This window comes from Filicampus tigris, chromosome 7, assembly GCF_054856515.1.
Source record: "Filicampus tigris isolate MCC_2025a chromosome 7, RoL_Ftig_1.0, whole genome shotgun sequence".
NCBI lineage: Eukaryota > Metazoa > Chordata > Actinopteri > Syngnathiformes > Syngnathidae > Filicampus > Filicampus tigris.
This window is the reverse complement of record NC_141223.1, coordinates 12,417,775-12,441,576: the sequence shown is the minus strand read 5'-3', so window position 1 is coordinate 12,441,576 and position 23,802 is coordinate 12,417,775. Positions and strand designations below refer to the sequence as shown.

The 23,802-nt window shown below is 42.4% G+C and overlaps 2 protein-coding genes across 3 annotated transcripts in view; one reads left to right on the top strand and one right to left on the bottom strand.

Annotated features, from left to right (window-relative positions):
* maml2 (mastermind like transcriptional coactivator 2) overlaps positions 1-16,886 on the top strand; it is a 44,070-nt gene extending 27,184 nt beyond the window's left edge. The window contains exons 2-6 of one of the 2 annotated variants that reach the window (XM_086036314.1): positions 6,147-7,253; positions 13,632-13,766; positions 13,962-14,055; positions 14,828-15,009; positions 15,124-16,886. In XM_086036314.1, the coding sequence (XP_085892440.1) occupies positions 6,147-7,253; positions 13,632-13,766; positions 13,962-14,055; positions 14,828-15,009; positions 15,124-15,564 (1,959 nt within the window). In that variant the 3' untranslated portion in view covers positions 15,565-16,886. Of the gene's footprint in view, positions 1-6,146; positions 7,254-13,631; positions 13,767-13,961; positions 14,056-14,827 lie in introns of both variants that reach the window. The other variant, XM_086036313.1, reaches the window with a different exon arrangement.
* Positions 16,887-17,502: 616 nt separating this feature from the next.
* yap1 (Yes1 associated transcriptional regulator) overlaps positions 17,503-23,802 on the bottom strand; it is a 45,884-nt gene continuing 39,584 nt past the window's right edge. Inside the window, exons 6-8 of the mRNA XM_086034894.1 lie at positions 21,291-21,421; positions 20,368-20,480; positions 17,503-19,892 (exon numbers count right to left, since the gene is read on the bottom strand). Coding sequence (XP_085891020.1) covers positions 19,657-19,892; positions 20,368-20,480; positions 21,291-21,421 — 480 coding nt within the window. The 3' untranslated portion in view covers positions 17,503-19,656. The remainder of the gene's footprint in view (positions 19,893-20,367; positions 20,481-21,290; positions 21,422-23,802) is intronic.

Genomic DNA, 23,802 nt, shown 5'->3' with positions numbered 1-23,802 from the left:
CCAATTTCTACCGGGCAGACCCCAGTTTGAAACCCACTGGGTCAAATGACCATGTTTCCATCCTGGGACATTGCGGGCATGTTAAGCACCTGGTGTAGACACAAAACATGCATGGAGTGCATGCAGGACAAAAGACTGCGCGAGGATGAATCTCCGCATCATCAGCGTCCTCGCCCCGTCCCTGACCTGATTTGTCTGAATGTGCCTGGGAGCGACTTCGCTTACCTTCCTTTCAATAATTCAAACGTCTCTCACGTTATTAAGGAGCTTTCGTTCAACCTCAGGAATTAGACAGTGGCCGGAGACGCTGTCATTATATCCATTGCAGTAAGTCTCTATTACAAATGTATGCATTTGTGTTTTTACTTCAAATGCATAACATTTAACATATGGTGGCATAACTCTTACTTGCAATGACTGTATCAAGCTTGCGACCTATTGACTTCACCATTGCATTCTTCATTTGAAATGCTTTTCCAGGCCTTTACTGCAGCCTCTTTTAGTTCATGTTGGCAGAGCTGGGCATTCCACCGATGTAATGGACCGGTCCGTCTATCCGCCTATGACAGATGACCATTGTGTAGGCGCAAAATGAAAGAAGGGAAACTTAAAAAAAATGAACGGACTAGCCGGTAGCCCATTTTTTACGTCCATGTAATCGTCTATTTTCGTGGTGAGGCTTCAATGGCCGCGGCGAGGCTTCCGTTTCCCGCCGGCCGCAGCCGAGGCTTTATGACAGCTCCTGGGTCCTAAAAGGAGACCGATTCGCTTCCGGCCGCAGTGAGGCTTCCATGCCACAGTGAGTGTTTTGTTTCAAATATCGTTCAGCGGTGGTGGGGGTGCTCGTGGAAGTTGGCCAAAGTTGGTAGACGGAAGAATGTTTAAAATGATAAGCGGACCGGCCTATAGGGGATTACTGTTTAGTCAGGCCGGACAAAATGCTGGACAGGCAGATGGTTTAAGGGTAATCCGGCTGCAGGCGGAAGGCGATAAACGGACCAAGAAAATGTAATGAAATGCCCAGGGTGCTCTGCTTGTTTGTTTCTGTGGGTTTCTCGGTTCATTCTCCTATTCAGGAGGTAAAATGCATGCTCTATTGGGTTAAGGTCCGGTGATCTACTCGGCCAGTCTAAGACCTTCCACGTTTCCCCCTGATGAAGTCCTTTGTTGTATTGGCAGTGTGTTTTGGGTCACTGACTTATTGCATGATGAAGCTTCTCCCGATTAGTTTGGATGCATCTTTCTGTAAACTGCCAGACAAAAGGGTTTTGTCGACTTCCGAATTTATTCTGCTGCTTCCATCATGACTTACATCATCAATAAAGACTAGCCAGCCTGTTCAAGAAGCATCTTAAGCCCAAGCCATGACATAACCTCCACCATGCTTCACAGATGAGCTTGTGTGTTTTGGATCAGATTGGATTTTGCAAAAATGTGCATACAATGAGCCACAAATGTTTTGGAACAAAGTTAGATAAACCTCTACCAAAGCGATGGAAAGGCCAAATTATGGAGTAAGAAAGGATCTGCTTATGATGATTGTCGCTATACAGTACGTGTACCTCGCTTGAGCTGCCTCCGAGCTGGCCAGCTCGTCCTTCCACTCATCTTGAAAGAAACGCTCAGACTGATGCCACCTGGAGGCTCGGGTGGTGTCACGCCGGCCTGGAGCCCCCTTCCCGTTCGCTCAGTGTCAGTCCAGACTGCTCGACTTGTCAGCTTCGGCCCAGCAGGAATTGAGGCGGCTTGAAAGCTGCGCAGACAAACGAGGGTTAAGCATTTCCAATGAAATTGCATCCACGGTTATGTCGCTGAGATCACGAGCTGACAATTTGGGGTGTAAAAGTGTTTTAGGGCACGACTTAGATTTGACCATACTCGACTTTCACAGAGAGCGCAAATGCATCTGAGTGATTCGGAGCTTATCCAGCTCATTAAATGTTAATCAAAAAATCTATTTTCAGATGACTTGCAGATCTATCATTAGGATTTGAGGCCATCTTGGGGCCCAGCGCTCGTGAGTGGGATTATCCGCCGTTAAATGGATATTGGGCTGGCATTAGAGGGGGGTCTTATGTGTACTATTTTAATATATAGCTCTGGAAAAAAAATGAAGGGACCACTGCAAAATCATCACTTTCTCTGATTTGGCTATTTTGATTTATTTCAGTAGAATGAACATGTTTGTTTTCTTTCCTAAATTACTGACAAATTCAACAATACAAATATAATTCACAGCCCTTATTTGCAGAAAAATAAATACCGCCAAAGGTTTTTTATTTATTTTCTAGAGCTGTATATAAAACAGAAGAGTAAACTGTTTGCTATTTATGAGAAATCGAGACAGAAAAAATGGCAGTAATTGCCCCCCCAAGAGAACTGTTTGTCTATATTACTAGTTTAAATGACAGCATATCAATTACCATATCATGTCAAAACATCTTCTTATAACACTAGCCTTTCGAATAAATGAGTTACAGATGATTTTCAGTTTGAAAAAAAAAATGCACACAAAGTGCACGTGTACATCCACACTTCCACTAACAACCCAGGCTGAACTTTGCTTCTTTTTGGTACATCATGTGGCATTTTCAGCGAAAAGTTGGCGATAGGTTTCCCAGAAAAAAATAACCAGCAATATGGACAGGATTTCTGTACTGAACAACATGGAATCCAAATCTCCATGGCACAAAGCGTTAATTGTGGATGGGAGAGCTCTATTTTTGAGTTTGTGAGGCCGGCCTTGTATCTCAGTGGCTTTTTGCCACACATCCAATATCCAGTTGCATTATTCATGCCTCGTGCTAGGAAGAGTCCTTCTCTCCAGGAAAAAGCCCGCTAGAATAAGGGTGGGCTTGGCTTGTCATTACATGCATGCCGTGAAAGGCGTGGAAAATAAGACCACCATGTTGTCAAAACAAGCCCAGAGATAAAATGATGGCGACATGGCTGGCCAACTTAATGTCATGCTGATGAAAAAAAATAAAATAAATAAAAAATTAAAAATCTAAATCAATCCATAAATTCGTAGTTAAAAATGGTTAAAAATAAATAAATAAAAAAAATAAAAATAAAAAAAAACTCTAAAAAAGATAATAAAATAAGTAAGTACAAAATTATTTAATTGTTTTTTTAGGTTCATCACCATTTTCTAAGCTGAAATTCAAACACTGTTGATACCCTTTTTCAAGCTTTCTTGTCACCTTGCAGCTGACTTTCGACTTTAGGGGTCGCCGCAGTGCGTCACTCGCATGATTTGTTTGGCACAATTTTTACACTGGATGCAAACTAGCCCTTTGACATTGGAGCAGCGTTGCAAAAATTATTGGCTGTCTCCAGCTGCAGTTCAGTTCCAGTTTTTAGCAACTTCATGACCATCACGCATCTGTTAAATATAACAGATGAGCAGAACTTACTTTTAAAAATCATCATTAACGTAAACAAGTTCCTTTTAAAGCAAAGTAATCAGTAAAGTTACTTCAGTCAAGTACATCAGTTCAAGTTAAGTGCGGCAACACTGGTGGCATGATGGCAAAGACAGCTTTGAGTGACAAAAACAGACCATTTATAAAACGAGCAAAAAAGGGAACTTTGAAGACACTGAGATCCATTTGCGTTGGTTGTTGTGGACAACAAAAATGGAATTAGCGTCTTCAGAAAACATGAAGCAAATTATGGGATGCATAACGGGTCAAGACATTTATTATGTATGTTTATACCGTTATTGATCAAATTCTGTGATATGAACCATCAAATGTTAATGGCTTCAAGTCTGTCATAATATTGAACGACCTCGAATAAAGTATAAGTGTAGTGACTTTTGGGACACCCTGTATCGACTATTTTGTCACATAAAAGATGAATGAATGCTCTCAAATGTAAACCAAATTAGAAGAGAGAAAAGATTTGCAAGAAGAGGACATATTCAAGCAAGCCACGAAGCTCCCGTTTAAACTGCAATTCCAACACAGTTATTTTAGATGGCGATGGGGAGGAAGACAATAACGTCGGCGCACCGTGGGGCGGGTGGTGAGGGGGGGGGGGGGGCAGCGGGGGCTTTTGTCTGCCTTGCTCATTTGCATACATTAAAAGCTTTCTCCAGGTCGTTACATCCTTCTTCCTCGGCTGAATGCGCCGATTCCTTTACAGCCGTGGTGCTAATCGCACCCAAAAGTGGATGCTTCATATTACCTGCTATGATATACTGTGTTTGTTGCCATAGCAACACAATAACAGCATCGCTCTTGGGAGTCACTGGGCCAAATTGCAGTGAGAAAGTGTTTACCCAGTGGCGTTATCATTTAGATAAATGTTCCCTTATCAAGTGTGCCAGCGTGGTAGTAAAAGGCTTTCCTCACGCTCCTGTTGTGTGGTGCTGTCCGTGTGCTTTTTTTCCCCACTGTGGGAACCGGTTTTGAGTCATTCCCGCCAGCTGGCACACGTTTCACGGAGATGACTCACGGCCCAAGGGCCTCTGGAGCCCGCTCTCTTGTTTGCGCTCTTAACAGTTGTTTGGAGCTACATCCGTACAATTTAATCAAGGTGAAAATGTCGGCGTGACGCAGGAGCCTCCTCTACTGATGCTGCGTGGTTCACAGCGTCGCCGCGTCATGCATGTTGAGGATTTTGATGCCTTCATCCCGCAGCACAGCGAAGGGGATCGACTTGGAGGATGTGAATATAGTCGACAGTGTATCAATCTAAAATAGCTTATCGTTCCCTACAACGATGTGCAGATTTGATCAAAAATCAAATTTACAATGGAACGTCCTTACAAGATCTCGATCAGTGTTTATTTGAAAAAGTGTTAGAACATAAATAGTTAGAATGGGCAAAAAGAATGAAGAGAGTGCTATTTTGAAACCTATTCACATCACTACTTGTGATATGATATGATACCTTTACCTCAGCAACAGTATGCTATGTTGCCGTTACATTAAGTAACACTTGTATTTGACAGTAACTGTATGCCTTCTTTAATGTGTTATTTTGTACAAACAGGGTATAACAGTGCTGTCGTTGTTAAGGCTGTCAAACGCTTAAAAATTTTAATCGAGTTAATCATAGTTTAAAAAATAATTGATCATAATTAATCGCAATTCGTTCTCCAAAATATGCCATATTTTTCTGTAAATTGTTGTTGGAATAGAAAGATAAAGGACACAAGACGGATATACACATTCAACTGTTCATATGTAATGTCTTTTTTTATTACAACAACAAATCCTCATTAGATGACAATTTTTTTTTTAATTAAAATTATTAACATTCTTTCTGTAGTAGACAGAATTTGTATTCACTACAAAAACGCAAAAGGGCCTCAGAACAGTGGCAGAAATATTTCAAATTTGTGCAAACAAAGCGTGTGTGTGTAATGTACACTCTTATATGTGGCCGTTGTAATAGTCTTAGACTTTATATTTTCCGAGTGGTCCCTGAAGCGCACACGAATTTGATTGGCTCATTTGACATTATGCTGTGCTATGACGTGGGTGGTATCAGCACGTTATGCTCCTACTTTAAACTGACTTTCTGAACACAAGACAAGACAGCCCTCTTCTCTACTCATCCTCAGTCGCTGAGGCAAAACACTTTATTCACATTTCTGAGATTTAAAGATGCCCTGATCTTTCGAAATGCATCTATATACTCCCGCGGGCGACACGCGTCCACTCTGCTGCTCCCTGTGCACTTCTGAGTGGGATTATGCATCGGCGGTCATTCTGCGCATGCGTTAAATGTTTTAACGCGATCAATTACAAAATTTAATTATGTATATTTAATTATGTATTAAATGTATACATCGATATTTTTATGTTTTTTCATCTTATTTTGGGGTGTTAATTGTTTTGTTTGTTGTTTCTTTTTCAATGCATTGCATTTATCTTGAGCGTCAGGTATGCACCGATTTTTGCTATGCACAGCCCGGCCCGGTCTACTCGTCTATTGCAAAATAAACAAAAAATACATATGTGAATAAATGGGGGAAAAAAACGTACAAAACAAAAAAATTCATGAATAAATAACTATCATAAATATGACGATAAAAAATATTTAAAAGTAAATAGATGGATGGACAAATATCCCCCCAATTCCGTGTTGCTGAAACTGATGCAGCGGTCTGTGTTTCTTGTTGTGTTTTGCAGCTTCAAGGGTCTTTACGGCGGAAGCTAGAGGGACACGCCCCCAAGCACAACTCCATCTCCTGCACTTTCTCCGGGTCTGACTTCAAGCGAGTCCGGTTGGAGGCTGGCGGCGGTCTGGGGCAAGGCACGGGCAACCACAACTTTATGCACGCCCACTCCTCGCAAGGCCCCTCGGCTCATGGCAAGAACTACGTGATGGCAGACGTGTTCGACGCCACCCTGAAGGAGATGAAGAAGGAACCTGCCGAGGCTCACTCATCGTGCGGCCGCTCCCACGCCGACGCCGTGTTCGACTTCAAGGACGAGGGCGGCGGTCAGATCGACCCGGAGCTGCAGGACCTTTTCGATGAGCTGACCAAGTCGGTGCCGCCCCTCAATGACCTGGACTTGGAGAAGATGCTAAAGCAGGACGATGCCTTTGGTCTGGACCTGGTCCGCCCCGGCTCAGCGCGCCTGTGCTCCCCCGTGGAGAGATCCATCAAGATGGAGCGCTCGCCCGATTACGCTCATGTCCACGGCGGCTCGCCGCAGCTTCGGCCAGCCTCGGCGGGACCCTCGTTGTCGCTCACTGCCGCTACGGCCGCGCAGAAGGCCGGAGCCCAGGTGGTACCGCCGAGGTCCCTGCCCTGCTGGCCGGAGATCTCCCACGCGGAGCAGCTGAAGCAGATGGCGGCCAACCAGCATCAACCCGGCTCACTTCTCCACCACCAGGCGCCGCCCGCAGGTCTTGCCGGATGGGGCCCCCCAATGGGCCCCACCTTCAAGGACAAAGGGGCTCGGCCAAAGCTCCCCCCGCAGAGCAAGGGCGTCAACAACTGCCTTTTCAAGTCCAACGGCGTTCACCACGTGGAGATGAAGCCGCTCGCCGCCAAGCCCACGCTGCACTTCAGCGCCAAAGCGGTCCCACCGCCCTCCTCGGGGCACATGATGTCAATGATAGGAGGCAACAAGACCACCAACCATCCACAGCAGATTTCACCTCCAGAGGCCCGGAACCAGGCGAATCTGCCGCCTCCGCCTCTTAATTTCCAGAATCAGCAGATGTCCTCGTCGTCGGCTCTCCTACACGGAGGGACTCTGCCCTTCAAACTGAACCAACATCACCAGGTGAGGGCACCATCCTTAAATATAGTTACTCCGAACACCGGCCTAGTCACAATTCGCTATTTACAAATGTCCGCTTTTTTTTTCCTGTGAAACATTCACTGATGGATGAATTGAGAGTAGGACTGAAAAAATTAATCAAATTCAAATTCAAAATCATGACATCGAAATGCAATTTGGGGGGAAAATGCTTCATTTCGGTTTTATACATCTGTGCAACATTGACTGTTTTTTGAAATAGAATAGAATAGAATAATTGACCCTCCCAAAAACAATTTTATAAATGCCACAAGATGGCAGCAAAGACTACTTTTGTCTAAATGAAACTCCTCAACTTACTTTAATATAGTTCCTTGGCACCAAGATGCCAGTAATTGTCAGGGAATGACACCCCCACCCCCCAAAAGCTTTACAATTACCAATAGATGCCACAACAAAGCACTACTTTTGACCAAATGAAATCCATCAACTTCTGCATAGTTCTTTGGCACCAGTTTGCCACAATATGTTGGCAACAGTACTACTTTTTTGTAAATTAGGCTCCTCCATTCACTTCAACGTAGTTGAGAAAAAGTAATCCCTTGCGCTACAAAGAATTGATGACTTGAAATTTGAGGACGCCGGACCACGACCTCTGCGGTTGTATACATGTCACACGTTATGATCCCAAAACACTTAAATATCTTTTCAAACTGACGCAAATATTGGAATGTCTTCTTCTTCGTATGGGGGCGTAACAGAAAATTGAGAAGCACTGCTTTTGCTGCATCTTACCATGTTTTGACGAAAATTCTTCTGTAGCAAACAACAACAATGCGATGTGGTTTGTTCTCGGACCAGGCAGGTTTTTCCCCCTCTTGTGCTTGCGCCCCCCGCCCCCACCCCCACCCCCAGAATATCTATTCTCCCCTCACAGTGTTTTTGACGCTGACGCAGTTTGCCAGCGCACGGTACATTAACATGCAAGACTTCTCATTTGTGGGCGCCGGCTGGCTGTCAGGCCGCTGATATGCGCAGCAGGATTTGCTAATTGGAGGTTGTTGGCTGAGAGGGACAAGTGGTGGAAAATGACAGTAATCTGCTTAGCCTCGTGCCCGAGGTTGAATCACTGATTTATGGTGATGTGTGTGGTACACACACACACACACACACACGCGCGCACCCCCACACACACGGAGTTCGGATTTGCACTGTCCCCACTTAACAGAATCTGTTGTTGCGTTTGTGTGAGACATAATGTGGACAAAAAACATGACTTAGTTGAAGGTGAATTGTCAATACGTGTGAACGGGAGTTTGAGCCGTTCTTTGTGCCCTGTCATTGACTAGCGGCCAGTCCAGAGTGTACCTGGCTTCTCACAGAAAGTCAGCTGAGATAGGCTTCATCTCACCCTTGAAACTAATGAGGAAAAACGCTACAGAAAAGACATGAATTGGCACTTGCATCAGATGACATTACATCGTGTACTTAAAGCGGAAGTCAACCCAAACACATTTTTTTCAAGAATATGTTCTATGCAACCCCACTAGTTGAAATAATGTGTGTGTGTGTGTGTGTATGTATGTATATATTAGTAAATTACTCTTAGTATTTATTCATTTTTCTTGACATTATTGTCATCAACCTTGCAGCACCCGCCTAACTTTTCTTCTTGCTATAACAAGACAAAAAAAAATGCCCGCATATGTTCTGGCTCAAAGCGACTTTTGTAATCATTTTAAAATCACTTAAATTTGAATGAACTACTGAAATCTTTACACAGATTAGTGTAAAAAAATCATATAGCAAATTTCAGGGAGGGTACTCACTTTGGGTTTAAAAAATAAAAAAAAGCTGCACACTGGATCACATTTCTTTTTTTTGGGAGGTGGGGAGGGGGTGGTGACTTGACCAACAGCAGTGCAGTTTTTCAAAAGAATAATCCAGTGATTGTCTTGAGTAGACAGCATGTGCAGGGTTAAAAAAATCCAGCTAAGGAGGAGAAAGAGACGTCTCTTCCTACACTCAAGTGAATTAGTAATGCAGGAGACATCGAGGTCCTGAAAGAGACCCCCCCCCCCACACACACACACTCACGCACACGCACACACACGACACAGATGACATGCATTGTGATTCTTCCAACCGATCCAGTCATGAACGCTGCTGCTGTATTTGATTATCGATTTTGATTATTTAGCACTTTTCATGGTGAAACCGTGTGAAAATGTTGTTGGACAAAGTACAGCAGGGCACAACAGCTCTACAAAGGGAAGAAAAGGGAGATGATGAGTAATACTTTGGGAATGTTGGAGCACGAGGAGCCAACGTACGGTACTGTACAGTCACATTCGTGCTGTTGGGAAGCACAACATGCTCAGTTTAACTCTTAACACACTTGCAACACACACGCAAGCACATTTATTTGACTTTATGCAGTTTTATTGCTGATCAAATTGAATTTAGTTAGTTTAAAAAGTGATAGATAAATTAGTTCTTTTTGTGATTGTGAATAGAAAAGACTTGTCACTGTTAAAGCAGCACTGGGCAAGAATTCAACCTTAATAAAAATTGTTCACGACTCTTTTGATGAAACATTGACTTACAAGTACTTTAATAGGACTTTTGTCATGCCCTGGGGGGGTCTGTATCACTTTTACTGGCACTAAGCTACTTTGAGGAGGATGGGAGCAACCCTGACACACAAAAAAAAAAAAAAAATGTCCTGAATTGCTTTACGGCATACTCACTTCCTCCTTTCGCTATAAGGACGAAAGTCGATTCGAACATCTACACACTATTGTGTCCTGGCAGAAGCCCCAAAACATACAAAAAAACCCAAAGTATTTTTTAAACGAAATTAGATTCATTACCTCATCGCTATTCATCTTTCTTACAGACACTGGAAATAGAAATATAATTCAGTCCAATTTGCAGGCCAGCGAGTGCTCGGGATTTCATGACACATGGGAAATGTGGTTGACTTTTGTCAAAACACTACCGCTTTTGTCCACATGGCGCCGACGTAATCAACAAAAACTGACATATAACACATTGTTGCTTTAAAGGAGAACTAAAAATCACACCTCTCAAGTAGCAGCTTTGAGAAAAAAATAAATAAAACCCACAATTATTTACAGGACGCACAGACAATTTTGAAAGTATGCCCATAATATCGAGAAAAAAAAAAATTGCTATATATTTTTCCCTCACTTTTCGCGGGTAATAGGTTCCAAGCCCCCCAGTGAAGTAAAGGTTGATTTTTTATTATTATTTTTTTAAATGTTTTATTATATTATTATTTGGCATTATATTATTATGTTCACTATTTTATTTTAGTTTATTTTGGGGGGGGGTGGATATACTCCTCTATTATGCCATTGCGAATCCCCCAACATGGTTCCAACCCTTCTAAATACTTGTTATACAATAAATTCAAAATGAAGAATAAATACCAAGCTGCAAGCTGTGAGAGGAACATGCTCTACAAGGCCGGCAGCGGGCGATTATGACGGAATGTTGGCTAATAACCAGAGGTGGGCATTTTACTAAAGTTGCTGGGCTGTCATTCGTCATCCGTCAGCAGCCTCAGTATCCATCCGTCATCCGTCAATCCGTCTATTTTTCAAGCCGAACCAAACTGTTAATCGTCTGTTGGTCAGTCCGTCATGTTATTTTAACCGCGCTTCCGTCAGTGAATATCAAAGGTCCGCCAGTCTTTCTATCGTCAGTCCGGAAAAAAGTAAAGATCCAACAGATAAAAATCCATCCATCCATCCATTATCTGAACCGATTTGATTAAAATGGTCAATGGAGTGCTCTATGTACATCAAAATGTGTCAGATTGCTACTCAAACAGTTTTACACTCACGTACATTTCTCATAGCCTACACTTTTTTCCCAATCCATTGAACTGTAAGTGAAAATTCTTTGGAATGCTATGTTCTATGCGCCTTCACACACACAATAGTTACAGGGCCGCGAAGGGTATAGACTTGTATGAACCGGTCCGTGGCAGAAAAAAGGTCGGCGACCACTGCTTTAAGCAACTGATATTTGGAATTGAATGATGGAGTCCAAGAATATCACAATATTCATCGCATATATTCTTCATCCTCTGTTGAAAAAAAAGTCTAATAGCATTGCACCTCATTCAGTAGAATTGTGACAATGACAATACAAGGAAGAAAGTGGCTTTTGACTGTGTTATACTGCCCCCCGTTGGCAAAGGCGGGCACACCAGAAGGAGCAGCACAATAAATTGAATTGAAGCATGAAGTTTGTGTCGGTGTGACATCAGTTCCGATATTGATATTTGATCCTATGTATCCTGTCCCTGTGAATGAACTTGCGGCTTGTTAGCAGCAGATTCTGGTGGGGGTTGGTGGGGGCTTAGGGGCCCGGCGGCATGAAGGGAGCGCTTGTTTCCTGGGAAAGCGAGCCGCGGCCAAGCGCAGATGCCGAGGCGCTCCCCGGGGACGGCGTCTGAGGAAGTGCAGTGTGAGAGCGGGCAAGCCTGGTCGGCCCGGGGGCCGGATCGCTGTCGGCCGCCTGCGCCGGGCTCTCGCTCATGCCACATGTGGTTTGCATTTGTGACGAGAAAGAGAGGGGGAGAGAAAAAAAAACAGAAACGGAGGGGGTAGGAAACGTGGAATAGAGCTTCATGACACATCGGGATTACGCGTTTATACAAACCAAAGTGGGCTCAGCGAAGGTGGAACAAGATCGCTGTGTAGGGACAAAAGTATTGGGACACTTTCAGGAAGTGAAAGGTTGAAGAAATTGTACACAAACACTGCTGGTGAATTTTGACAAGGAACGTCTCAACCAATGTAGCAAACTATAGTGACGAACGAACTCCACTAAAATGTGTTCAATTTATTGTTACATTACATGCATGTTTGTGAAAGACAAGTCGCACTGTAGTTTCAATACAGGGTTAGAGTTTCAAATTAGGGTTTTAAGTCAGGGTTAGTGTTTCAAAAAAGGGTTGGGAGTTCAAGTCAGGGTCAGGTTTTCAACTTGTATTAAGTTAGTGTTTCAAGCAGAGTTAGATGATCAAAGAGGAGTTTCACGACTCTGGTAGGATTTCAAATTAAGGTTTCAAGACAGCATTGGAGTTTCAAAAAAGGGTTTGGCTTTCAAGTGAGGACTTCAAGGTTAGGGCTTTGAATTAGGGTTTCAAATGCAGTTCCGGTTACTAATGAATGGTTGAAGTTAGTCATGTTTTCAAGTTGTTTTTGAAGCCAGAGTTATCGTTTCAAGCCAGGGTTGTGGTTTCAAAGTAGGATTTTAAATTGAGGTTATAAGGCAAAAAATACGGTTTCAAATTAGGTGGGACAGCAGTGCGAAGAGGGAGTGCTTCGGGCTTGAAGTTAAGGTTTTGCATTTGGGTTCAAGCCTGAGTTTGGGATTCAAGCCAGGGTTAGTGTTTCAAATTCATGTTTGAAGACAGAGTTAGTGTTTCAAAGTTAGGGTTCAAATAAAGGTTTCAAGACAGGGTAGGACTTTCAAATTAGGGTTTGGGTAGGGTAGGGTGTTTAAAAATTGCATTTCAAGCTCGGGCTAGGGTTTGAAGTTAGTGTTTCAAAGAAAAGGTTCAAGCCCAGGTTGTGGTTTCAAAGTAGGGTGTCAAGCCTACCAGGATTATTACGGTATTTAGAATTGGGTTTTTAAGACAGGGATAGGGTTTTAATGACTGACAGTGTGTATGTACACAGTGCATGCTGATTTGGATATGCTGCACATAGCACACTTGTCTGTTGATTGACATCCCCATTAAGTATGGGTGGGGGGGGGGCGTGTGTGTGCGCGTGCGTGCGCGAATGTGTTTGTCTTTCATCAGTGTGATGGTGTCACTTGTTCCACTAGACGCTAGACAGCAGCAGTAAAAGCTCAATAAAAAGTGTTCTCGTGTTGGCACATTTTTCCTGCAGTCTCAGGGATTTTTATTTTCCTTTCGTGGCAATGATGAAAAGAGTAGCATTCATCTCTCTGTATTGTACTGTATCTTTTTATCTGCATAGGGGAGTTGTCTAACCAATCAAAACAGTAAGGTTTGTGGAGGAAGGGCAAAACATTTGTTGTACAATTTCTCCCTCCAGTGGCACAACTTGTTTATTGCGCCACTTACGGAGAATATTGAATAAAAGCACAACGTGCAGACTCCAGTATTTTTTTTCCTCTCCTCGGGCTAAAGGGGTTGTATATCATGTTTTTGTCAAGTTTTGACAAATTGGATTGTCAGGTCAATGATGACAAAATACTGTGTTATGCAAATTAGCCCCACTGTTACGTCTGACAACATTCCGAATGATAACAGTCAAATATATTCATATATTCACAAATTGATCGAATGTCTCTGTCTGTGTGTTAACAATGTAATGAATGTGTTGATGTCAGGATGTCTCCTCTGGACCGAGGCTGGCCACGAATGGAAGTGTGGGCCAGCCACGCCCACCGCTGCCCCCACACCCGCTGAGGGGTCCTGCCAAATCTCCCGCCATGCACAGGCAACTTTCCCAACCGCACAGAGCTGTAAGCGCCTCAATTAGTTTTTGGTTTGGCACTTTTTATTCACCATATACATATATGAAGAAGTCAAACTTGTAAGGCATATTTATTCGAGAAAAAGACTTACGTTCTTGAAATTGAGACTTTTTTCTCCTTTTTCGTAAATTATATTCTTTTCTATTTTGTGAGAATTCCACAAAAAGCAAAATGTCCTTGCAGGAGAAAGACAACTCACCGGATCAGTTCAGCCGTCACCTCACCAGGCCGCCGCCGGATTACAAAAGAAGTGTGGTGGGCGGGAGCATCTTCCCAGGTGAGCTTCACTTCACAAAATGAAAATCAAATGACTACACCATAGAACAGTTCCTATTTACTTGAATCCTTGTCCCGTTTGGTTGAAAGTAAAAGTGAAAGTAATGGTAATAATTTGAATTACCGAAAACATTTATGAAAAATGGGTTCATGATTGAGTACTGTACATGCTAAATGCATGCCGTTGGTGCTTTATCATCCTCTCAGTTTTAAAGAGCGAATCAACCCAAATATATTTTTTTCCAGAATATGTTCTATGCAGGCCCACTAGTTGAAATACGGCATTCTGAATAATATTTCGTGCATTGGGTGGTATACGGAAGTAGAGCAATAAAAGAATGTTACCTGACAAACTGGAGTTACACCGGGCAGTCAAATGAAGATAAGTACTTTATTTTCTCTTGGTTCAGTTCCGTTTTAATCAGCAAAGTTGCTGCCGTGTTAAAAGGCACTGTTACGAAATAATCTGTTCAGGTGCATAACATGTACATTTGCAGGTCAAAATCGTTCTGCAAATGCAGTAAATATAATCATTTTCAACATAGATACAGGTAGGTGCGGCATATATAAATGTGTGGCTTATTTATGTTTTTTTTCAGTATTTTTTTCTTCAAATAGAGTGGGTGCGTCTTATATAAAGGTACGGCTTATAGTCCGGAAAATGCGGTACTCATGAGCGACAATTATTTGTGTATTCTTGCCATTGGTGGTCCCTTGCAAAAAGAGATTCTCGTAAGGCTACTTCCAAAATGTGGTCTCACTTATCTGTTCAGGTGCAAATCCATCTCAGTCTTCCAGCGCCGTACCCGAGAAGGACCTTCATTCCATGTCGTGCCACCTTCCCAGTGGGTCCGCTTCAGAGTTGAGCCCATCAGACCACCGTTACGACTGTCACCCACCGTCTTGCATAGGACAATTCCCCAATCCCAACCAAATGACGCTAAACCAAAATAAGGTGCGATTCCTGGGCCCCAACGCACAAGGGAACTCCTTCGGGATGAGTAACGGAGCGGGCGGGCCGCACCCGAGGCCCAAGACTGACCCGCATTCATCCCTGGTCGCGGGACAGGCTCCGGGGGGCGTGATGACCAACGTGAGATGGTGCTCGGCAGCCAAGCCTGTCGGACTCGGGCGGCGAACCGACACGCTGGATCCAGCCCAGAACCATCAGTACCAGCTGAGACCGGTTGGACCTCCCAACCAGGTGGCACCGGACCTCCAGATGCTGATAAGAGACGCCGGGTCTCGACCTACCCAGCCCAACCTAAACCAGCCCTCTCCGGAGCAGCGGGTTCCGGCCATGGGGAACTTCGCCGAGACTTCTTCAAGCAGCTACCAGAGTGGCCGAGCCAATCGAGTCACCTTCGACTTCCTGCCAGAGGGAGACAACACGGTCCCGGGTATTAACACAGACTCGGACTTCATAGACTCCCTTCTCAAGTCGGGCTCGGGAAACGACGACTGGATGAAAGACATCAACCTGGATGAGATTCTGGGAAGTCACTCATGAGTTGAAGTGATAAACAATAAACATTGATACATTTAGAATTTTATACACTCCAAAATGTTTGTTTTCCGGGTATACATAAATGTTTTGTATTTACTGTGAAAGGGTTTTGCATCTACTACTACTACTACTTGCTGTCGTATAGACCTTTTCACAATCAAGAGGTGTCAGTGTACTTCCAGGGGCTGAAAATGATTGATTACCGCTAACTTGAACTGAAATTGATGATGAAAACTTGCTTCGAGTAATTTAGCAAAATATTATAGCTAGCTACAGCGCTGCTGTAGCATCGATATTCATTTCAGCATCCAAAAACATCCGCACCATTAATCCATGGACGTATATAATGCCGCCTACCCGCCGTAGCGAGAAGCCACTGGAAGCCATCTTGCGTTGCCACTCACTAAGCATGGCTAACTTGAATACATTGATTTCACCGCACCATTTTCACGTTATTTTCTGACTCCATGGCGAAAATGCCATGTGTGTGGCATATAGTTGTACCAAGAAGTCTGGGAGAAGCGCTACATGCACATTTCATCGGTAAGAATGCGATTACAAATGTTCTCTTATAAGTTATATTGCCGAGTGTTACTCAAAGATTAGTCTGCATCATGTTGTCAGAACCATCGACAATGAAATGAAAGCAAAGCCGATCAGGACCAAATTCTCTGTGAAATGTAAACCTAAACTCTGTAAATTACGGTACTGAGATAATGTACTCTGAATGGTTGATGCAAAGAGTGATGGTTATTTGAGAGGCTCTCCATACGCCATACATGGACCCTAGCGTCAAACATGCACTGATGATGATTTTTTTTTTTTTTTCAGCGAAAACCAAACAGAAGTTTTCAGTGACACTGGCAATGCAAGATGCCTACCCCGTGGCTTTTAATTTCAGCTTCAAAACAGTAAATCTGTACCAATAAACAGATTAACAATCCTGTTCCACCGCGTTTCTTTTTTTTAATCAATGTACCTGATGTAGCATCTTCTTTTTAACTTTACAAGTGGTGCAATCTGAACTTTTGCCACACGGAAGTATGTGTGACGTCACGGCGAAAAGGTTTATAAGATGAGAAAAGTTCACACTGTGAAAACGATGCTGTGGTTTTTGCCTTTAAGTTCATTCACAACACAAAATGTCTTTCTTTTCTTTTCCTTCCTTTTTTAAACCCTTGTCCATGTTGTGAAAGCTTTTTCATGTGTGGTCGTATTTGGATGAAATTTCAATAATGTAATCTTTTTTTCCATGTGTTATTTAATAAATATTGAGATATTAACAAGACTACTGTAAAATACAATAAATAAATCAAAAAGTTTGACTAGTTTTCTCCCTCTTCTTTTGTTGTGAAAATAATTGTAATTAATTAATTAATTAATTGTAATTTCATTTATATTTTAAAACCATGAATTTTTCACCATATAGAAAAAAATCTACTTTGGAAAAAAAATGTCATTTGGATAATAAATGATTTTATTAAAAGATGACTCTTTGAGAGTTGCGTGATCCAAACACTTTTATTTCTCTCCCACTGGAGGGGCAATCACTTTTGGTGATTTTGTTTTTTCTAATTATGTACAGTATTTAAAAATATAACGGTAGAACAAAAACTATTAATACTTACGTGTTGAGTCCAATTTGTTAAACTCCAAAAAGTCACGTGTTAGGCTGGAAGTAGTACTTCTTTCTTTTCACCACCGGAGGTCAGCAAACTGTCGCTTTTCATCGATGCTTCGCCCAACAGTCACTCCGGACACGGTAATTCAATGTCTAGGTTTTAGTTCCACAGCACGTGAAAATAAAGGCCACACACGGAAAGTATTAACACAAAGTATATACTTTATTTCAAGCCAATTTCAATGTTTGTAAATGAAGGGATATATATTTTCATATATATATATATATATATATATATATATATATATATATATATATATATATATATATATATATATATATATATATATATATATATATATATATATATAAAATGTAACAGATTTTATGGTTCTAAAACACATGCACATATCTATCAAAAAACAAAACAAAACAAAAAATGAATGATCATCACTGAATACAAATTCATTTCATGTGCATTTAGAAAACTCTAAATACCCCAAATCTTTTTTTTTTGTTTGTTTGTGATTGGTTCTACGGCTACGACAATGACCGTCAATGAGCTCAAGTTGGTATCGACGGCCACGTGCTAAAATAAGTATAAAGTCAACGCCGAGTCGCATCCAAACTGAAGCGCGTCGCCGTGCAATACAAGCACTTAGTGTACCACTTGTTTTTTGTTTGTTTGTTTTTTTTGTTCTCACAACACTTTTTGTTCGTCTTCCAATGCGTTGATTCAACTGATCAGGAAAATCAATTCTACAAAGGAGCTTTCTCACAAGGCATATATATATATATATATAAAAACTGTTCTTTTGCTCGAAAAATGGTTCCATCAAGTTCCACAGTTAATGCTACCGAAGGATACCGAAGGTTAGCCATAAAAGCGCGGTGTAAACATCAGAAAACTCCACATCACAAAAATCCTTTCAAATCTCAGGGTTAGTCACTTGCAACGAGCGCAAAAACTACAAAGAAATAAAACGACAAAAGGTAAACCTACTACGATTTGTTTCTCTTCTTCTCACTAGCTTATGATACATTTTTTGTTCATACACAGGCTGATTAACAAATCACTGTGAAAGTGGAAGCAAAATTACAAAAACAAAACATCTTTGGAATCGGCCACAAGTCCTGACTGAGATCAGAACTGACTGTTCTCAACTGTTCCTCCCAAAAAGAAAGAAAGAAAAATCTGTTGTTCTCTCGCCCCAACCTCACCGTCAACACGACTCTTAAACTTGCTCCAGCACGTCCCAGCTGTCCTTCAACATCTTTTCATATCATTCCATCTACAAATCGGCTTTCGTTTTTAAGTCGTTGCTTAATGTTCAGGAATATTTGTCGCTGAAAGACGCAAGCTGGTAATATTTCTGTTGAAACAACGGGGCACGCAGGCAAAAGCAAATCATCGATGTTGTTTCTCGGGATGTTCGATACCTGTACGAGTATTCACTTTTTTTTACTTGCCGGTACCGAGTACCGATACCTCGAGTGCTTCTGATATAGAACAGCTCATTGAACATGAATAAAATTGTGACCTTTCTTTCTGACGCAAGATGATGTGTCAAACTGGTATAGTATAGCGCCAACTACTGCCGAGGAGGACTTATTCTATGTCAGAATTTGTATGCCTTAAGTATTGGTGACTGGTATCTCCACGAGCATCCGATACCTTAAAGTAATAATAACCTGGTATTGGTACTTGCCCATCCCTAGTTGTTTCTTCATGTGATGAAGTTAAAATAAAATTAAAAAAAATAAAAACAACAAACATCTAAGCTATCATACACATATTGTCTAAAAAAAAAAGTCTAATACTAAACGAGAGATAAAAGTCGGTAAGACTGCGATATAAAGTTGCTAAAAAAAAAATCCCTACATCCCGTTACTATGTGTTTAAAAACTTGAAAGAAAGTGAAGTTGTTCGTGTTGCTCGCCATCTTAAAACAAAAGCTGAAGGCACTTGATCTAACGACCAAAAAAGAAAAAAAAAAGGTTTAACTTAGACACGCTGGCACAGCCAAGCAGCGATATGGTCGGCCCCCCCTTCTCCCCTCTCCCCTGCCAAAAACCTTCACCTGTCCTAATTTGGGGGCCTTTTGATACCTTGACTCCAAATCCGTATTGTTTATCAAATACATCATTTTTGGTTCCTAAGGCAGAAAAAAAAGAGCAAAAAGGCAGAAGGTGGCATTCGATCAACTTCAGGAGAACGAGGCGCTAATGGAGAAATGGGGCCGAGTGGGGGGTTAAAGACACCCGAGATGGAGTTTCGGGAACCCGTTGCGTGATTGTCTGCTCATGGGCCAGCCTTGAAGATACAGACAAAATAAAAAGGAGGACAGAGAGATAAGAAGAATACTGCCGCAGAGTACGGGAAAAGTCCAGACAGGCTTGCTGAAATGTCTTGTCAAAAGCACACTGGTGGAGGAAGAGCAAGAGGGGGACCCCCCCCCCCCCCCCGCTCCCCTCTATAACCATGTGAGGAAGCTCTCTTTGTCGATCTTGGTGGCCGCCAGAACCGACTCCATATCGTTGAGGATTTCGGAGCTGAGCGCCTCCTGCAGGCTGGGCATCAGCTCCTCGCTCTCCACCGCCATGCTCTCGCTCTCCAGTGTGCCCAGGTCCACGTCCGTTCCCGGGATGGCGTCCAGGTAGTCCGGGAAGCGGCTGGACTGCGTGCCCATGGAGCTCGGGAGCGGGTCTCCTGCCAGGGCGCATGCGAGGGCGGCGTTAAGCGCGGCACTGGCACGCTACATGGCCAAGTTGTCATCTTTTTATCTGCAGTTGCTAGCGCGATCATTGGAGAGCATTCTTATGACAAAAGTGCTGCGTGAGCTGCCTCTAGTGGTATGTGAAAGAATCAATGCCTAAGTACAGTTCACTAACCCTATTTTGATACCATACTTCGAAAAACGAACCCTACTTTGAAACCCTCACCCTGCTTTTAACCCTACTTTGAAACCCTGAGTGTGTGTGTGTGTGTGGCTTTAAAAGGCGGGGACCTGGCTTAGTGAGTGACATGGGTGTCAATGAAGGAGAGTGTAGATTTGGGTGGCTGTTAACCGACTAATTGCTCCCACCCTTTTTTGTAAGAGACTTAATCGAGTTATTTGATTCATCGTTGCAGCCCCAGATACGACGCTGTAGCGTTTGATTTGTCTTGCGGCGTGCGTCCTCACCCGTGTCCATCTCGTCCACGCTGTTGAGGAAGTCATCGGGAGTGCGAGGCACGCTGTAACTGCTCATGCTCAAGCCACTGTCTGTGCTCTCGTCCCTGGAGTGGTACGTCCCGCTGAGGGGCACAAAGAGAAAAGTTCGGTATCGGCGCCTGAACGCCACTGTCATCGGAGGCGGCCGGGGGGAGGAGGGGGGGGGGGGGGGTGAACCAAAAGGGAAAAAGAAGAGACGACATTTGACGAGCTGCACTAATTAGCAGAGGAAAAAACATGTGGGCAGAGCTCAGCATAGACGCCATGAATGAGGCCATTGTGAGTGTTGGGGGTTGGAGAGTTGTGCCGGTGGGCAGGGGGAGATTAGGCCGGTCTATGAACGCACTGGACATCGTGCTACCGGCCCACTTGATACTCAACTTTTGCTTTTGTCGACGAGCGGGGCGCCGCTCATGGCAAGGAAAGGCAGCTTTATTTACTGTATGTCACGCTTTTTCATACACAAGGTAACTCAATGTGCTCCGCAAAATTGAAAATACCACATTTAAAAGCTAAAGAGTCAAATGATCAGCATTGTTATTAGGCTCCTTCAGCACTTGCTGGTGAGCTGATTATTTGAATCAGGGGTGTTGCAGCAGGGAGAGATCTAAAACATTCAGGAAAGCAACCCCTGGGGAACCGGAGTTAAAGAAGAGTTAAGACATGATTTTGGAAAATGTTATTTAAAAATGCTTTAAAAGACCGTGTGGTATAACAGCTAAATGCTGCTTCACCACGTTTGTTTTGAACTCTAGGCTCTACTAATTGGCCGCCGTCTGCAAACTATTGTACGTTGTACTGGGTTCACATTCAATTAGCATTTCTTCAACGTATTCAGGACCTAAACCATTTGTCGATTTACAAAATGCTAGCAAATACCTTTCGAAACCAACCTGTTGAGGAATGGGTCCGAGCTGTTGGCGGTCATGGTTCGGGCGTCCTGGGCCATCGGGGAGGACACGGGGTTGGTGCCACTGCCGTCTTGTTCCATGCTGGTGGGCAGCTGGTTCCTCAGAGCGAGCTCCTGCGGACCCCCAAAGACCAACACTCGTCAATGAGACGCTTTTGTGCCATGCTATGCCGGCAGCTTAGCGTGCTTTATTAGCATGACCAAGCGTGTGGTCCAAAGACCTTACAGGTTTGAGGCGGGGCAAATTTTAAGTGAGAATCTATATACACACAACTATATTGTATAAGTATATATATTGTATATAAGTATTGTGGAAAAAAGTAAAGTGCACTACAATTCCCAAATGACTGTTTGCCATTCCTTATTCTTTATGGCTGTGCAGTAATGCTAAATAAATACTTTCAAAGCCACTGTAGGCAATCCTACTAACAATTGCCCTTCAGTATGCACTGTCCAATCAAGTTTCTGTATGCACAAGATTGGGTCACTTCCGACACTGTGAACTTAAAATAATCCGTGCGAGCCACATGGTAAACAAGTCACGGTCGGCCTTCATTAATCATCATCATACAGCTGCGTGATTCCAGTGCCGGGACGCTGCCTTGAGTAAACTCCTGAACTCCGGTGCCACACCGCCCTGTGTGGAGGCGGTAATGTGTCACTAGGAAGTGGTCAAATTACCACCGATGAGTCACGAGACTTCGCGGCAGCGTGGCGTAACAATGGAGGCCCATCAAAGCAGGTTTGAAAGTTTGAACCGCCGAGTGAGATGAGTCACGTTGAAAAGGTTATTCCAGATGTGCTGCTCTAAAACGAAAGCGGTTGTCCAATTACACATGACTCGAACAGACATTTGAAAAAAAAACATCTGCATGCTTAGGGGATGTTTACACGCTTTTTAATTTAAAACAGATTACGCTTGTCAAGACCAAAACAACCATGGTGGACTGCAGCACTGCTTTTGTACTTGTGGACCTTTACGGTCACATTACTCCTTCTGTCCTCAAGTGTTTTTCTCATTAGTATTATTTTTGACTTATTTTCCTTTTTTTTTTTTTAATATGAATCCTTTTTTGGTCTTTATTTTGTTTCACTTTGTTTTTGTACTATTTTTGCTTTACTGAATTAGTTTTAATTGCGTAATTTTCTTTTCACAATATGTCAGGCGTCACTCAGTGAACACAATACTGCAGTTTTTTATTTTTAATTGTTTTATATTTATGGTCTAAAAGTGTTCTTCTTAAAATATTTACTGTAATTATGACTAATATTGTATTATTTAACAGACTCCCTGAATATCAACTTCTAAACTATACACATAGCCGGCGGTTCTTGCTGTGCGCAAAGTGGGCGGTCGCCCAGGGCGCAATATATCAGGGGGGAAAAAACAAACAAACAAGATTTCTGTATGCCACCGCTCATTTCCTCGTCAACGTGGTACTATATCTATCTATCTACGTGGTACTATATCTATCTATCTATATATATATATATATATATATATATATAAATATATATATATATATATATATGCGAAGCTCTGATATGATGGACATACCTGCATAAATAAAGTCTTTTTAATTTAGAACAAAAAGCCTAGTTAGTACATCATTTTTTTCAAAAGGCAATTTTTTTTGAGAATGTAGTGTTTTTAAAACATCTATTTATTTATAAAATAAAGGTATCTTTTTCAGGAAAAAGTGTAGTATTATCAGGAAAAAAGTTGCATTTTTGAAATGCGCTTCCCTTGCTAAAACCTTTTGTTTAATATCGTAATATTAAGATTTTATCTTTGAAAAATACATCTTTATTCTTGTAAAACTTTAACGGAAACAAAAATAGGTCCACAGATTACAACTTTAAATCAAAAACACAATTTGCAACTTTTTTCTACATAAAATATTGATTTGTCATCGCAATGTTACGACTAGGACCGAAATGGGTCCTCGAGTAATTTGAATACCTATGTTTAAAAAAAAGTGCTCAAAGCATTTTTTTTGCCTTGAGTACCCGCTTATTTACGCGTACACTGTCAGGAAGAACAAGTCAAGCTAACCACAACAATAAGTGTTCATGCTATACATGAAAATAACATTCCAGCAACGCGGTAAGAAGGCCAACTTCAACATAAACCGTAGTTACTAAATAATATTGAGACATGAATTCCTAAGTACGCTTTTATTTTGAAGTTGTTCTTGGCAGCGTGTCGCGGTGTAATGGCTAACTTGACTTGTTTTCCAGACTGTGTTTGGCGGGCTCGTTTATTGCCGTCACAAAATGTTGCTTCCGATGACGACAATACAACGTTGTCCTGAAAAAATGTACTATCGCTAATTACGGTTGCTAAAAAAAAAACAAAAAAAAAAAACGACTTAATTACGTTGACACTCTATTGTACTTTGCTAGCGCCGCTAGAAGTACTAGCGGCGCTAGCCGAGCTAGCTGGGCTGGCAGTGCTCAAGTTAATAGACTTAATGACTGCACACTATAATGCT